We start from the raw sequence: 13,360 nt of genomic DNA, 5'->3' as shown, positions 1-13,360 counted from the left end.
TTTTTTCCAAAGCTTGCCCTCTGCCCACTCACACAGCTAAAAGATAGACAGCTCCTTTGCCAAGTAAACGACACTTGCAGTGCTTAGGAGTATGTGTCTGTTTTGACTTAGGTTTTGGCTTTGCAGTGACTTTCATGCAAGCCCTAGACACATTTTTAAGCAGAGTTACTAACAGAAAGGACTAGAAAAGGAATTTGGAGGTTTGGAACTCAAATTTTTCTTGTTGCTTGTATAATAAAGGATTTCAGTGCTTATACAAAGCAGCACAACCCCACTTTTTTGAAGTTAGCTGTCTGGTGCTTCACAGCTTCTGAAAAGACTTGTGCTCCCAGGTCACCAAGGTATTTTCTAAAATCCTATGTAACTGCCCTGTGTAGAGAGAGATACTTGAGAAAAAACACGAGAGGCAGGATGTATCTGAACGATAGCTTTATAACCCCTGCCCTGTAGGCAACTTAGAGCTGGGCACACTCGTCCAGGGCACCAGGAGCTGTGGGTGAGTGCTCCAGGCTGAGGATCACTGACCGGTGACTTTGCCCGTGGCTTTCCCCCTCATTTATTGTGTGAGGGGTGTGCAGTAGCAGGGAGCTTCCCATGCCCTACTCTCAGCATCCAGTCTCAGAAGCCTCATCTGTGCCTTGGCTGGGAGAGAAAATCAGCTTTCTCCTACCAGCTTCCAAACTGCAACAAGAGGAGCACTGAAAACAAAAACCAACAGAATAAAACCAATGGGAAGAGATGGCTGAAAGAAGCAACCCTCCGATATTAGGCACTCGTAAGTGGCGATGATTTCAGGCAGACTGTACGCTCCCTGACAGAGGGGAGCGGGAGGGAAGGCGGCTGCTGTACGGTGGATAGATACCTCCTTCCTGTGGATGAAAGAAAGCATTCAATTGCCTTGTGGTGAAATGCTTTTGGCTCTAGACTCTGGTGGAGACACCCACGCCCAGGTGCCTGGGGCTGGCGATGCACAAGTGCAGACCGATAAGGCACCTCCTGAGTACTCAGGTCTGAACCCTGCCCAGGGTGCATGCGAACTTCAAAATCTTTCAGTCTGGCAGCACTCCCCACCTTGCAGGGCAGAGGGAAGATAGGGATGACTGCTTTTTCCTGTAAGCCTCAGAGGGTGTCCAAGCAGGAGTGAGGATTGAACACGACCAGGACTAATATCCCTTGCTGATATCTCAGTGCTATGGGGCTAATTAAACATGTCCTATATATCAGGGGGCTGAGGAGGGGTGCTGCTGCCGGGCCCTAATGTCACCATGCAGTCCATGGAGAAAGAGTAGCTTCTCCCCAGCATAACAGCATCTGTGTTAGGCTGTTGCTCTGATTCACTTCTGGAGGAGCCTCCCTCCCTCCAACTCATGCTCGTAAGACTTCCCTATGCCAAATGCCTCCTGCCCCATGGTATCGTTGGGGAATATTTGCAGGCTGCAGTGTTATTTCCTAATCAGGTTGTTATGTACCCACCCCGTATACATCGCCTCTCGTAAGAGTGGTGTGGGAGGCAGGCACTGGCTGGTGCAGAGGAGTTTGGAAACAGCTGGTTGGGCTGACGGGGCTGTTGTTTTTCTCCTCAGAATACTCTCCTACAACAACCTAACCAGGCTGGACGAGGGAAGCTTGGCAGACCTCGGGGGACTGCACGTACTACGACTGAGCCACAACTCCATCAATCATATTGCAGAAGGTGCCTTCAAGGGACTGAAAAACCTGCGCGTCCTGTAAGTTGCTCTCAGCTTGTCAGATAACGCAATACCCACCTTCCCTCTACAGTTTATGTTCTGCCAAACTCTTCTCCTTTCCTTTGGGTGCCTGTTTCTCAGCTGCAAACTCCCCTACACGCAGCTCCGTTGTCTTGAGCAGCTGTTGTGTTTACCCATTATTCAAATTCAATGAACTTCTATTTTTTAATTAAGAGTAGTAAATTGCAACTGGACTACTCACTGTTGTAGGGTGCTTTCGAATTAGGGAGCCCCAAAAGCTGCCGTAGGAGCTCCTGGCTGCTCCCCTCCCCTCTCCAGAGGCTGCCCGCTCGGCGCCTTCACCTGAAACCCCACCAAGTTCCCAGCACCCGAGTTACAGCACTGGCCAAGCTTCCAGACTGGTTGAGTTCAGCAGGCTGATTTAATTCTTCCTTCAAAAGGAAGAAAACACACTTTGATACCTTTATTCCTCTTCAGAAGCCCATTATGGTCTGGGTAATGAAAAGGAAATGGGAACAGAGAGATCTCCCCTCTTTACAGTACTTCTCGCATCCCACTCTTCCCTTTATTGAAGTTCACAGTGGAGGAAGTGACTGGAAAGTGAGTTTGGGTTTTGTTTGTGTCACCCCCCCCGCCTTTTTTTTTTTTTTTTAAACTTAAGCCAAAGCCTTTCAGCCACTGGGCATTCAGAAAGGGCCTTCTCGGAGGCAGCTGTCAAGACCGGAACTAAAGGTTTCCAAAGAAAAATGGAGGGGAAGGGGAGCTGGCCGGTCCCTTTGCTCGGCAGTGAATGTGGAGCCTCTTTTATGTTCAGGGCTGAGGGGGGGAGGAGGAGAGGGAGTGTGTGAGCGAGCTCTAATTTAATAAAGAGAAAGGCCCATTGGGTCCTGCACCTGGTGAAAAAGACCCGAGCATGCTTTAATTATGGCCCATTGTTGGGGAGCCTTTGGTGGGTGTGAAACTGCTGAAATGTGGAGCTATTCAAATAGAGGTCAGGCCTAGAGACCTCAGAGCACAATGATTAACAAGGCTGCGAGCATTCAAGCTCAGCCAGCCAGAAAGAATAGGAAATTGGCAACAGGGGCTGGGAGAGGAGTTTGAATACAAAGAGAGCCAGGCCAAAGTACCCCACTCTTTTTTTTTTTTTTTTCTCTTTATTTTCACCCATTTGTTCGGAAGGTTTTTTTCCTCCTTTCTAACACTAAACCTTTGAGCTGCCTCTGGATCAACAAGCAATACCGTTTTCTTTTCCTTTTTCAAGAAAACACAATGTGTGGCAGTCAATTAATAAAAGTGCATGTCAGAGGGTTCCTGCGGGCTGTTCCCACTTGTCTGCCTTTGCCATGGGAAAGGCTTCGCTGGTCCAAAGACCAGTAGCCAGTGGTGGAACTGAGCAGGACAAATGTCTGAGAAGGGATTTTTTCCTTAAAAACCAGACAAACAGAACAACTGGCATGGGCTTGGCAACCATAGGGGAAGGGTAGAAACTTAGCTCCGGGAGGATATATTTGCTCTCACCCCTCTTAGATAGCACGGTAACTGTCAGCACATCAAACCGGCTCTCCTGGCATTGTCTCTTCTGCCACTACAGCATTCTTTGTGCCCAGACCCCACTGGGGCGTTGGGTTTTTCTCCATCCTCTTGGCATAGACGTGCCCACAGATCACCCTGACATCCGTAATAATGCTGGCTAAGGCGAGTGTTCCCCAGGGCCACGGCAGTCAGGTCGCATGCTGAAGGCAGCTGAGAAAGAGGATTTGTGGCTTTTGGCCATCGCCTTTCACATCTTCAGTTCACACACCAAGGCTGAGAAAGACCACAGCCAGCTTAGGTACTGAGGGCAAAAAGCTCAGCCCCATCCCCACTGAGGAAAGGCACGTGAATACCGAAACTGCAGGGTTAGTTCAGGATTATTATTGTTCTCTTCATATGTTTTGTTGTGTATTTGTGCATCATAGCCCAGAAGTTGTACTGTGATCCCTGTGCCTGGCATTTTAAGAAATACAGGGGGCTTTGTTTTAGATTTTGTTTTGTTTTGGTATGTTTAAACTGGGATTGTTCTGATAATAATCTTCAAAAGGTGCGAAAGAGTACCTGAGGGTTCAGGGGGTTATCTGGATGATTTTGCTTTGTTGTTGGTTTTTGCTAGGTTTTAAATCAGAATGATGTAACAAAACCAACAAAGCCTATTTATTTTTTCCTTTCTTTTTACTTACCATTAGAAATGATAAATTTCTGTCTGTGTTGCTGGGTACTCATTTCTAGCTGGAACCAAAGCGCAGGGGGGAAGGATTTTTAAACAGACTGTTTAAACAGCTTTTGTGGATCTTTTTGTTTGTTCTGTGTGCTTGTTTTTCTTCAGACCCCTTTGACTTTCATAATTGATGGTGGATTTGAAAGCCAAAAGAAGCGAACTCTGAAAAAGGAATTCTTGCTCTTTTTTTTTTTTTTTTTTTTAACAGTTATACAGAGTTAGGCTTGTGCAATAGTGGTAGGGTTTTCCTTTGTTGAGCTTTCAAGTTCATTGCCAGAAAAAAAATGCAGTTTCATAGAAAATAAACCAAGTCATCTTCCTAAGATATGGCTGTAGACAAATAACTGTAGACAGGAGTAGCCAAATTTATCAATTTATGATGTTAGCATTTAGGGACAGCTGTTGAACTTTTGTTGTTCAGGTTTAATGTGGCCTCTATCCTGGTGGAATTTGAATTGAGTGAGAAAATGAAGAAATCATTTGCCTTCAGTGGGCACCATCTGTGTGCAGTGAAACTTCACCATTGGAGACTTAGATGCTGATGTAGGTCCCTCCTCGCCTCATCTTACCTACCAGTTCCCTTCAGTTCTTTCAGTTTACTTTGGGGACTTCGAGCTCTTTTTCCTCCTGTTTAGAAATACAGAGAAGGTCTTAAAACCTACATGTTTTAAGCAGTAGCTATCAGCTACTGTTGCCTCAGAAACAGAGGGTTTCAGCTAGAAAAAAAGTTTTAGAATACATCAACTCAATGCGGGGCAGTGCAGGAAAAGCAGTTTGGATGTTTTTGCTGTGGGACTCAGCTTTTTCTGCTAAGTGTCACAAGGAAATGGGACGCTCGCTCTTTGCCATTCTCAAAGTTTCTGTTTGTTTTGAATGATGACCCTAGGATTTAGACACTGATTATGAGCTTTATCTTGTCCTCTCCCCAGGGAACTGGACCACAACGACATCTCAGGCACGATAGAAGACACCAACGGAGCCTTCACAGGCCTAGAAAACCTGAGCAAGCTGTGAGTATCCCTGGTTCTGAAGTCGTGCAAAACAGTTGTGTGCCTGTGTGGGTCGGGTCTCTCCCCTCTGCAGTCTTCCTTCCCTTGGAGCAAGTTAGAAATCAACAGAAAATCTGAGACGTGGTGGTTTTGCAGGCTCCCTGCAGGAGCACAGATGGGGTTATCAAGCACTCGTGTTTCTAAGCAGGCAGGAGGCGATCCTAGGCAGTGACCATCGGTTACGGTGTTGGATGCTGCAGTGAGGAAACACCAGGGAGAGTAACTTCAGTTCTTTTCAGATACGAGATTGAGCACAACTGGTCTTTGCTTCCAAAAGCAGACAGCAACAAAAGACCCCTTGCAATCTTCAGCGAAGCAGTGATTGATGCAGCGAGTAACAATAAACAGAAGAGAAAAATCCTACCATTTCCTGTTACAACAGAGGGTTGAAGCAGGATTCGTTTCTGTGGGATACTCTGTCTGAGAATGATCTTTTGGGCTTGCTTCCATGTGCAGTGACAATAAAAGGCACCATGGGGCACAGACTCTTAAAGAGATAAAAAGAAACCTAAGGCAAGCATGCGCCTTGCAAATGTTTATTGCTTGCTTGGCCCTCGCAAGTATTTTCACATTGCTCTGTACTTGTTCGTGTTCCATTTGAAATCGGTTATATAAATCAGCGCTGTCAGGGAAGTCTCTGATGGCTTGTGACAAATCAAGAGCCTTTCTAATCATTACCTCTTGCCTTTGTTTAAGTTCTCAGCACCCCCCCATCACGCTGTCTCTGATGCTGCGATGGCACAGCTAGAGGTGCAGTAAAAGTACCTCGATGGAGAGCAGATGGCTAGAATGAATCCTGGCGGGCGGTATATTGTCCTGTTCTCATTACAGCCTCCTGGGGGAGTGGGAAGAGCCGTGGCAGGGCTGGTGGGGATGTGACGCTGAGATGGAGGAGGAAAAATGGAAGGCACAGACGTAGATGGCATTGGATCGTTGCTGAGGGGAGTTACTGGATCCAAGGAGAGGGGAACCAAGCTGTAGCTACAAGTAAAGCGAGGCAAAAGGTGGGGAAGGAGCTGAGGACAGGGGAGGCAGGCAGAGAGGTGAGAGATGTGCGGGAGGGAGAGCGGGCAGCAGGAATCGCTGCGTGTGGAGTCAGGAGATATTCCCACGAGCTGCCAGAAAAAAGGCAGAGGCGGCAGATGTGGTGGGGGGGGGGGAGGTGGCTTGGCTGACGCTGCCGAAGTTTTGGTGCTTCTGATGAAACCAGTAAGAATGGCCGGAGGGGCAGTGGGAGCAGAGGCCTTGTCCAGAGGGAATTGCAGGCTGAAGGACTGAATCTGAAAGTTGTGCTGCTTCGACAAGGGAGAGCAAGCAGGAGGAATGAGTGGGGGGTCAGGCAGAGGCCAGGAGGTGTGGGAGGAGGGAAGGAGCCCGCAGGGCTGTGCGGGGTGGGTGCGTGGGGCTCGGGGCAGGGCAGCTCTCGATCCCTGTGAGCTGTGGCCTGTCTGACAGCAGCCAGCACAGCAGCAGCTTCGGAAGGTGGCCGGTTTTCTTGCCATAGGATGGAGAGAGGAGCAGAGAAGTCGCTGGAGTCATTCATGGTCACTGTAGGGCTGGAAACCCCTCAGAATATGAGATTAGTGCATTCAGGAGCATTCTGGAGACTTGGGGGTGTTCACTCTTAGAGGGATCTGCACAGCTCTGCTCCAGCTCATCAGCACTTAAATCCCCAACATGTAATTTCTTCTAAGACTGAAATGAGTGTTATTCTTGCAGGGATTTTTTTTTTCTTAAATAAAGTAAAATATCAGCCTCTTCAGAGGTTTCACTGCCTGATTTAAAGCCTGTGTTTAAACTGTCAATAGGCTTTAAATGCATTAGCATACAAAAAATAAATGGGCACTTCAGAGGAGACCTTCCAATGAATTAATAATCACCTCAGCTCTGTGGAGATTGCCTTAAAAGCTGCTCCCCTTTGATCTGGCACAGATTAGCCTCTGAAAGGATTTAGCCAGGAGAGGGCTGTTCGCTGAAATGAAGGTGTTAAACTGAGAGGTGGGGAGGGCAGCCACTTTAGCCTTCTCTGAATTATATATGAAGCTCTCCAGGCTGGAGAGCACAGGCCTAAATTAAAACGTTTCTGCAAGAAAGGGAGAGTCAAAGAAGCACCGAAGCGTAAAAAGCATCGGTGGGCTCGCCGGGGAGCGCCGCGCTCCCTAATTATTCAAGCTGCCCAACGCACCCGCTTTCTTGACGGCTCACTCAGTGACCGAGGTCTTCCTGCAGGTGCAGAACTGGCTGGGGGAAGAAAATGCTGCTTCCTAATGAACTGCGTGCCTGGCGTGTGGTTACACTCGTGCAGTCACCGGGAGAGCTCGCTTGTGCCCAGCGCTGCGGAGCGCGGCTGGGCTGCAGAGGCGCTGGGTGCGGAGCTGCGTGGCTCCGTGTGCGCCTCCCTTTGAAGGGGGCTGCTGGGTTCAGAGCATGCCCCCGAGTCAGAGAAGGGGCTGTCTGAGGACTGAAAGGCATCGTGGCTTTAATGAGTTGGCTGGAGCACGGCTTCATTCCCAGTGTGTTGTGTATTTCCTATGGATGTAACCATAAAACCGCATGCGCCATCACAAGCAGCGTGGAGGTGGGTGTATTCACCCCCCAGGGTCCCTGCTTGCCTCTGCCCGGATGGGTAAATTGACAGAATCAGTATCTCAGATTCTCAGAGTTCAAGATCTGCTGTAAACCACACGCAGAAATCTCCAGTTATCAAATCCAAACCCAGCACAGCACTCGTTCAGGGTTATGGTTCATAAATGAGTTTGTCTGGCTGCTGCCATGTGGCCCGTGTGCATACAGTGAGTGAGTTACCGTATTAACTGTTCTAATGGGCTTCTCAGAGCCTGCATTAAGACAAGGTACCTTTTACCAGCTGATGGTACACGTGCCTGCAGACAGCCCTTGCTGCTTGGGGTGTTGTATAAAGCTTGTGTATGTAGCTTGTGTGCAGCTGTTGCTTTATACACTGATGTAGTGTAAAATGCAGTAAGGAGAAGCTCTGATACGCTGGTTTTGGAGCTGTAAGAGGATGCTCAGGACAGCTCTCCAGGTATTTAGAACAATGCCCCTCCTAGAGCAGGTTACAGGTCTCGGGAGCCTTGCTGAGCCCCATTTTTCCTTCTGCTCAGCGTGGCACAGAAGCTGTTCGTTCTGGGTGGCAGTGGTGAGCCACCAGCTTGTCCTGCCACTCGGATGGTGCTTTGTGGAGAGCCCTAAGAAGCTCCTGCAAATGGATGAGCTCAGATAATGGCCACACATTTCATCTTGTACCCCAGCCTCCTTTCTGCATCTGGTAGTGAGCACAGTTCTGGAGCCTCATTAGCACGTAGGTGGCAGCCTGTGTCTGAGGGAAGAATCTTGCAGGAAAACCCAACCCAGCAGAGCACCTGACGTGGCAGTCCTTTAACCAGAGCTGTCAGCAGTGACTTGTGCTGGACGCCGTGTGAAGCAAGGGGGGGGATAAAAGATGTAAAAGATGCACCTGGAGGACAAACCTCACACAGAGAGAGCTGGGGGAAGGAAAGAATTTCCTAATTAACGACATCGGTGGATGTATTTTTTTTAAACAGTTGAGGGGCTCATCCATTTTGCATGAACCCTGCCCCTGAGCAGTCAGCACCGGTCAATATTTACAGAGCCCTGTACCTCTGCCAGCAGCAGCTGGGCTGGGCTGGGCTGGGCTGCCTGCAGCTGCCTGTGCCGGTGGGGAGGAAGGCTCCGTGGCCACAGATGGAGGCAGGCGTGCTCCTCAGCTCAGGGCTGTCTGTGCATTATTGCCTTTTCTCTTCTTCCCTTTGGCCCTCAAACTCACCACGCTGCTCTTACTTATTGTGTAAAATGTTGTGTTTGTAAGAGGCCAAGGAAGGAAGTCGGCGCTCCCGTGGGCGAGGTGCTGTGAGCACGCAGCCCAGAGGCAGCCCCTGGATGCGGATACCCGATCAGGCCGAGCTGCAGCGAACAGATCGCTGCTCTTTACTGCCTGGGAAGAAGTCAGAAATGAAAAGTGGTGCAGGGAGAGTCCCAAATCCTATTAAACTGGCATTGCATTAATCCTGTCCACAGTCAAAGACTGGAGGGACCTTTCCAAGCATGGGAGCAAAGCTGCCTCTTTCTGTGATATGGCACATTCCCTTTTGTGCTGTCATCACTATTAAATTCGAATACAGATAAAAGGATTTAATTTCAGGAGCGGGAAAGCGAGTGCACTGCAGCCCTCTTAATCTGCACGCAGTTCAGATTTCCTGGGACTTGCACCGAGCGCGTCCATCAGATAAAGCCCCGCTAATTGTGTTCCTTCTTTTTCTGCCTCCCTCTCCCCGTTTGCTTTCTGTTTATCTGGCACTGGATGTTTGGAAACTGCAGAACTCTGTTTGGAAACAAGATCAAGTCGGTGGCCAAGAAAGCGTTCTCAGGGTTGGAGGCCCTGGAGCACCTGTGAGTAACCCACCATGCCTTGGAGTTGGGGAAGGGGGGGCTGCCAAAAGTAGCTGCTTGAGAGATCTGCTAGCAATTTAATAGCGTCTTTGTAAACTGAGAAGCCAGTCCATTTGTGGGGGCCACCTGCTTCCTTCTCATTATAAGTCCGCCTCAACTTTGGCCTTTTTTTGTGCCAGGAACAAAGTTATAGAACATATGGCAAATCTGCATGCTCTTAATTTTTTGATTTGTTCTTGGATAAATATCGCCTTGCACATTGCTTCTTTGCAGGCAGTTAGCGATGAAAATTGGCGGTTTCAGATGTAGGGCTCCCTCCTCTTCCCCTGCCCAGACTTCCTCCTAAATCTGGAGGCTGGCAAAGGAGCGCCTGTGATACAGGCACCAAACATCCCCGTCCAGCTCCGCTGCCTAAGAGCGGTTTGCAAGAAGTGCATTTTGGCTGCTGCTGTGTAATATTTTTTCTGTCCCGAGGCTGATGACTCCAGCAGCGATTCATGAATAGCTTCCTTTCTGAACTAAGGCAAGTCAGAGTACGTGAGATTCTGCTCTGGATGTCTCATTGGCCACTGATCCTACGAAATGGTGTGGCCACTGAGAGCATATTGAGGGGTGAGGACTGTGACTGGGGGGCACCACCCCCAATAAAGGGTCCCTTACTAACACCGGACTGAGATTTCTTCTGCAAGCAGTGCTGGCATTTGTCTGTCCCACACTTCACCCTAAATCTGACACTATCCTCCTTCAGAGGACAAGGGATTTTTTTTTAATTAGCGACAGTTGCAAGGGAAGCTTTTAAGAATACCTTCCTGTGGAAACATTGCAGTATTTTTCAAGCACTCTAATATCCTCTCAAAGTCACTTTCAAATAACTTCTCAGATGCCGTTTTGTGCAAGTATTGGCTTTCTTTACGTTTGCTGAAGGTCTGGCCTGGGATTCAACATTCCTGACTATCTTTGGTTATTGAGAGGGCTGAGGAATTTCTGAGCCCCGGGTGATGGAGGTAGCTGAGACTGAGAAAGGGTAGTGAGCAGGTGGGCTATGGACTGACGTAGCGATTTATTCCTGAGGTTTTTGCTTCCTTACTATTGCTCAGCAATACTTGTTCAATATTAAAACGCTTTGTGGAAAGCTGTTTCTGTGAGCTGCGAGTGCATGCTGTCCTAACAAGGAGCCGCCACCTCACCTCCTGCTGCCAGTCCTTGCTTAAATACGGAGAGATTTTGTCACATCCCTTTTGCTCAAACCACCTCTGTTTGTGTTCTGCAGGAACCTTGGAGATAACGCCATCCGCTCCATTCAAGCAGACGCTTTTGCTAAGATGAAGAGCCTGCGGCAGCTGTAAGTAATTGTGCTGTGCACACCATTAAGGAGGCATGGATTTTTCTTGCCCTGGACGTGAGAAGTAGCACGTTGTTTGCAAGGGGGTGTTATTCACATTACCACTCATTTATATCCTCCTCCCGCTGTCCTCCTCGGCGGGGTATTTTTACACACGAGTAGCTGTCATGGGAACATCTTGCATTTAATAGTGAGTGAAATTAGATCATCGAGACAGGTTCCTCCAGCAGGTTCGCATCTGTGCAATTATTCATCTCCGCTCAGGAAGTCCAGCCCTGCTCCTGTTGCCATCTCTCCTCCTCACGCCGTCACAGCTTTAATCCCAGTGGCCCATCTGCTCCTCTGCCGTGCCTATGTTTAGGGTCCGCGTACAGCACTGACATTTCAGCGATAAGCACCATTTGAGCTGAATCCGCTTGTCATCCAGCCTTCTGGTGTAAAAATACGGATGTGTTATCAGAGCTGCTGCTTGTGCTCCAGCCTGGGCTCCGTGCTGTTATCAGACACTGTTTCCAGTCTTGCCTGGTTTCCTTTCCTCCTCTTCTCTATAAATATTTAATCCATGTCAGTGCATTTGCTGCACTCTGGAGTAGTGCAAAGTCTGTGGAACAAGGAGTCACTTCTTTGGTACTCGGGCAGGTTCAGGATCTTCTTCCTGACTTCGAAAATGGGAATCAGGTGATGCTAGCAAGGACAGTGAGTACCTGTGACTGTGGAGTAAGACAAACGTTGCACACTCACTGCCTCTTTGACCACTTTATCTGCTGCATCTATTGCATTGTTGAAACAAATCTGAGGAAAAAATCTGATCTGATTAGAGAAGAGCTTGTGGGGTGCCAGATATTGTGAAGGAGCCTTTATGTCTTAGCAAAGGTGGCTTTCAGAGATGACATACAAGTGCAGAATACGTTTTATTAAAATCTTAAATACTAAGGGTCTCTCTGACCTCTCCCAGCTCGCCAGCAGTGTTTATGCCATCACCTATTTTAGGAGAAGCACATCTGTCTAGGCCAGCAAAGCAGACAAGTTTGGAAGAGCAAATCCCTGTGCTCCCTCATTCCATCCCTCTCCAGTCCATTTCTTCCTTTTCACTTTTCAGGGCTAGTTTCTTCAGGATTTCCCAAGGTTTTCAGGTATAAAAACGGGAGGAGATTTACACCTTCCTGCCACACAGTGCTGCAGTTGGGATTCTGCTGTGCTGTTGCTTCTCTGCTATGCACAACCTGCAGCACTGTAGGGCAATTTCTCTGCAAGACTCTGGGGCACCCGTGCAGTTGGTGTGAGGGATCAGCCTGACTTTTCCTAGGATCTTGGACCAAACCAGACCACTCTGAATTCCCTGTTGATGTAAACATGCAGCTCTCCACTACCCTCAGAGCTATGCTGAGCCACAATTAAAAAGAAGCTTCAGAAATGAAGCTCCCCTTCATTTGCATCTTTTTCCCATTTATTTTTTTTTTAACAGAAGCTGCTGAGTTACTGTTGGGGTGCTGAGAAATGGTTTTGTACTGTTTGTTTCCCAACTGGCCACTGCCTGCTGCTGGGGACCACTCTGAAAGTGGATAATAATTATAAGGCACCAGGGGGCACAGGACTGGGTTGCTGTATGCAGAGATGAAACGCTGCTTAAATGTGTGCTGTATTTTGCTTCATTAGTGCCTTGAGGACAGCCCTGCGCTCCTTTTTTTCCTTCCACCCCTGCTGAGGGGATGGGAGGAATGTGACCAACATGAAAGGGCCGGGAGCTTTGCAGCCTTCTCTCCACGCAGGAGTCACAGCAGGCTCGTGTTGGTTTTGTTCCCCTGCAGCCACATAAACAGTGACAGCTTCCTCTGCGACTGCCAGCTGAAGTGGTTGCCCCCGTGGTTAGTGGAGAAGGAGCTGCAATCCTTCGTGGTGGCCACCTGCGCCCATCCTGAGTCACTGAAGAGCAAGAGCATTTTTGCCGTCCTGCCAGAAAGTTTTGTGTGTGGTAAGTCTTGCCTGTGTGTTTTGAGGTTGTATGAAGGGCAGAACTCACTTGGGAAGCATTTTCTTTGACTACTAGCATGTTATTACGAGAGGGTTTCTGTTTTGTTTTGTTATTCAATGGGATCAAAGGAAGCCCAAGCCTGCATTTTAAAAATTTGTCATTGGCTACAATTTATTTCCCACCAAAACCACACAGCGCATTGCTTGCATGTAGTGTATTCCGTACGGAGCTCCCTGAGTATTAAATCAAAAGGGACTAATGCTTGTTCCAGTTCTGAACGGGGCAGCACAGCTGCACAGTCCTCTTGGGTTGATATTACCAAGACTGCAGCTATCATTTTATTCCTGCGGCAGCGCTTTGAGCTTGTTGTGTAGCCCTGTGTTCCTCGCTCATCTTTCCTCCCTCTTGGAAACAAGAACGAAGGGTTAAAAAGAGCAGAATCCATCCATTGCAGCTCCTTTTCTTGGTCCAGGAAGGTGTCACACATAACCCACCGACCGCTAACAGTTGCATTATAATCTTCTTTTTGCTTCTGCTGCTGTTTTTTCATCTAAACGGTGTTCGCCTACATAAACACCTGGTTTTGGGAGCCAGTCCCAGCTCAGT

General features: G+C 48.4%; 1 protein-coding gene across 1 annotated transcript in view; it reads left to right on the top strand.

Moving 5' to 3' along the window:
* Positions 1-13,360, top strand: part of LRIG1 (leucine rich repeats and immunoglobulin like domains 1) — an 85,198-nt gene that overhangs the window by 62,035 nt on the left and 9,803 nt on the right. Inside the window, exons 8-12 of the mRNA XM_084292997.1 lie at positions 1,584-1,727; positions 4,893-4,973; positions 9,369-9,440; positions 10,711-10,782; positions 12,591-12,754. Of these exons, the coding sequence (XP_084149123.1) occupies positions 1,584-1,727; positions 4,893-4,973; positions 9,369-9,440; positions 10,711-10,782; positions 12,591-12,754 (533 nt within the window). The remainder of the gene's footprint in view (positions 1-1,583; positions 1,728-4,892; positions 4,974-9,368; positions 9,441-10,710; positions 10,783-12,590; positions 12,755-13,360) is intronic.

Source organism: Netta rufina, assembly GCF_964035555.1.
Source record: "Netta rufina genome assembly, chromosome: 10".
NCBI lineage: Eukaryota > Metazoa > Chordata > Aves > Anseriformes > Anatidae > Netta > Netta rufina.
The sequence above is the reverse complement of the archived record's forward strand: the minus strand, read 5'-3'. Positions and strand labels throughout refer to the sequence as shown.